The sequence below is a fragment of the Phytophthora sojae genome (assembly GCF_000149755.1).
Source record: "Phytophthora sojae unplaced genomic scaffold PHYSOscaffold_66, whole genome shotgun sequence".
Taxonomy (NCBI): Eukaryota; Oomycota; class Peronosporomycetes; order Peronosporales; family Peronosporaceae; genus Phytophthora; species Phytophthora sojae.
Window position 1 is genome coordinate 1 of NW_009258180.1, and position 3,379 is coordinate 3,379.

The 3,379-nt window shown below is 55.8% G+C and overlaps 2 protein-coding genes across 2 annotated transcripts; one reads left to right on the top strand and one right to left on the bottom strand.

Annotated features, from left to right (window-relative positions):
- Nucleotides 1-2,042: 2,042 nt before the first annotated feature.
- On the bottom strand, nt 2,043-2,480 carry PHYSODRAFT_343379 (hypothetical protein; the record flags this gene model as incomplete). The annotated part of the gene is made up of 1 exon (XM_009541933.1): nt 2,043-2,480. The coding sequence occupies one exon, from the start codon at nt 2,478-2,480 to the stop codon at nt 2,043-2,045; it is 438 nt and encodes a 145-aa protein (XP_009540228.1).
- A 182-nt stretch (nt 2,481-2,662) lies between these two features.
- On the top strand, nt 2,663-3,137 carry PHYSODRAFT_343380 (hypothetical protein; the record flags this gene model as incomplete). Its single annotated transcript, XM_009541934.1, has 3 exons — nt 2,663-2,708; nt 2,826-3,074; nt 3,112-3,137. 3 exons carry the CDS (start codon nt 2,663-2,665, stop codon nt 3,135-3,137), a joined length of 321 nt encoding a protein of 106 aa, XP_009540229.1.
- Nucleotides 3,138-3,379: the final 242 nt, after the last annotated feature.

A 3,379-nucleotide genomic window follows, 5' to 3' on the forward strand; every position in this document is an offset into this window, starting at 1 on the left:
AATGGTAGTTCATACAGTTAGAAATAAGCACCACGGTAGTCTGCAAAAGCTACTTGACGTACACGCGCAGCAATTTCACCCCTGCCGCCTCTGTCGTTCACACCACCGTATTGTCCCGGTGTCACCGCCGCCGCACCAGCTGTATTTAGCACCGCCATTTGGCCGTCGCAGAAATCTAATCAAACGACCAGTAGCGGTATGATGGCGCCGGCAAAACTGCGCGTTGCTCAACTCCGTTTGCGTAAGGGTATGCGCCTTTAATGGCGCCGCGGTGTCCTGGCGGCAGCCCCAACCCGCGCGTGCTGTTGGCAGCGTGGACACTTTGGCCGCAGTGATGGTCTGCACCCAGCACTACTCAAGCCTGCATCCAGCACTACTCAGGTTACCACCTGCGTAATCTTGTTGCTGGCAGCGTGCTCGCTGCCCGGCACATTTTGCGTGGGGATATTGCCGATGATGGCGCCGTGGTGTCCTGGCACCTGAAAAGCCAAGCTAATAGTAGTAAACGTCGATCGCCATGACCATCACGTGACCCTCCCCCTGTACTACTCACTGGTGCGTCACCACTAACTGTATACTGCTGTTGGGTGAACAGTTGGGTGAACACACGACGAGCGGTGCATTCGCCGCTACATCCTATATTGTCCCGGATCAAAGACGGCGCGCTAAAGGGAGGAGGTTAATGCAGAGATTTTGGCCGCAACGAAGAGCTATTCAAACGGCCACTAATGTAGCGATGGCGCACCGGACGCACACTGTCTGGCTGCCTTCATGTGAGGATTTGTTTCGAGTCATCGCTGCAGTGACTTCTTAGAAAGGGTTAGCAATAATTCATGTTATTATTTCTGAAACCAGACACATTGCTGCTTCAATACATGACGCTTTTGTGAGTAATAAAAATGCGTATGTTCCTTCCACAGCGCACAGTTTATTTTCTTGACTTGTATGTACACTAAAAGGGTGGGCTCGTCCGGAACCAAATAGCTCGATAACCCCCCCCCACACCACTTATCGTTTGTTCGCCCAACAGCAGTGTACAGTTAGTGGTGACGCACCAGTGAGTAGTACAGGGGGAGGGTCACGTGATGGTCATGGCGATCGACGTTTACTACTATTAGCTTGGCTTTTCAGGTGCCAGGACACCACGGCGCCATCATCGGCAATATCCCCACGCAAAATGTGCCGGGCAGCGAGCACGCTGCCAGCAACAAGATTACGCAGGTGGTAACCTGAGTAGTGCTGGATGCAGGCTTGAGTAGTGCTGGGTGCAGACCATCACTGCGGCCAAAGTGTCCACGCTGCCAACAGCACGCGCGGGTTGGGGCTGCCGCCAGGACACCGCGGCGCCATTAAAGGCGCATACCCTTACGCAAACGGAGTTGAGCAACGCGCAGTTTTGCCGGCGCCATCATACCGCTACTGGTCGTTTGATTAGATTTCTGCGACGGCCAAATGGCGGTGCTAAATACAGCTGGTGCGGCGGCGGTGACACCGGGACAATACGGTGGTGTGAACGACAGAGGCGGCAGGGGTGAAATTGCTGCGCGTGTACGTCAAGTAGCTTTTGCAGACTACCGTGGTGCTTATTTCTAACTGTATGAACTACCATTTCCGCTTGTTCTAGATCCTCTTCCTACCACACGTATTGTTTTAGGTACGTGCGTCGCTATCGATCGGCAGCGCACCCATTCAGGCAAAACGCAAATTTTGCGGTTAGCTGCAGCGTATCCAAGCTTTTGCGGTCTTTTTGCTTCCTCTATTTCTACCAATAATCGCTCAGAGAGTTTCGCCTATGTCTTCGGTTTTGCTAATCCCGCCAATCACAGGTAGCGATCGTGATAACGCTGTGTGGTGATTGGCTGGTCAATGTAGCAGCGGGCGGCAATTGGTGGAATTAACTAAAGCTTTGGGCGCCAAACCGCGATCTTGCGCGCGCGGCGCCGCTTCAAATCAATCGCTCACTTCCGATTTTGCCGGCTCCTGCAAACTGCGCCAGCGTTTTGCCACCAAGCTACTCGGCGCCCTACTCACGAACCCCATGCTCACGGATGCTGCCAAGCTGAAGACCCCCATGCCCATGACGAGTCCCGCGTCTGGGCAGACGCCACAAGGAGCACGTCCACCGAGCAACGTCCCGCCCTGTTCGCCTCCAGCAACACGAAGGCCCGTTGCGCACCGTGCGCGTCGACATGGTCTCGATACTGGCCGTCATGATCGAAGTCAGCCCCGCGAAGCTCACACCCTTGCCCGCTGAGTAATGCACCCGAGGGCTTCTTCGAAGCCACTGGACGCCGTGCTCGACGTCGGAGTCGCTGAGCTTTGTTCTTGGTGTCGGAGCCGCTGACGCCATGCTTGTCGTCGGTGCTGGTGAGCGTCATGCTCGACGTCGTCGTTGCCGGATCTCGGTATACTACTGAGCCTCGTTCGTGGCGGCAAAGCCGCAGAGCGCCATGCATGTCGTCGGTGCTGGTGTGCGTCATGCTTGGCGTCTACATCCGAGCTGTTGGACGCTGTACTCGACGTCGGTGCTGCTGGACATCGTAGTTGGCGTCGGTTGCTGAACCCTACGATCGATGTCTACGTCGCAGCCGCGGAACGCTTTGCTACAGCTGGACACCGAGCTTGGCGTCATACGAGACGACATCCCCAAGTTCATGCCGCCATGCCGGGCGTGGTGCACCTGCGCCGGCGGAATCCTGCCCGCCACAGTACGATTGCTACTTCTACACGGCTGGATAGCACGCTACGGAGGTTTCTCCGGCTGCCACACCACTAAGCAGTAGGGCGCTGTACTGCGTGAGCTTCGCCAACGACTTGGGTATCAGGTCTGCGTTTGACCGTGGGCGTGGCCAAGCTTCTCGATACCAAGTATCATCTCGGCAGACATCGGGACTGGGGCCACTGCATCCCATGGCTACCGAAAGTGCGCAGCATCTGCCCTTCAACGCTGCTGAAGGTCATCATTCTGGGCAGTGTGCGCACGGCCATCATGGTGGGAGAGGCTGCCACCTTGAAGGCGATGACTGTTGTGCAGGTTGTTTTACAGCAGGCTGCTGACGACTATGGTGAACGAGGTAGCCGACACCACCACGCTGCTTCTGGACGTCGTAGTCAACCCCGAGACCACCTTCAGATGAATTGACAAGACGCCGGGCGACTCCACGCACGTCCTGGACGCGTTGTCCACGCGGAACGACCAATGGCAGCACCGAGCCGACTGACCGACGAGATTGCACTATTGCGTTGGTAGGAACGGCAGCTAGATAATCTGTAAATCCCACTACATTATAACCAGCGACCAATGTGCAACTCAACTTTGCGCACGCATCAGCTCTGTACACACGGAATAACAATTTGGCAAGGTAGCATAGGAAGCATC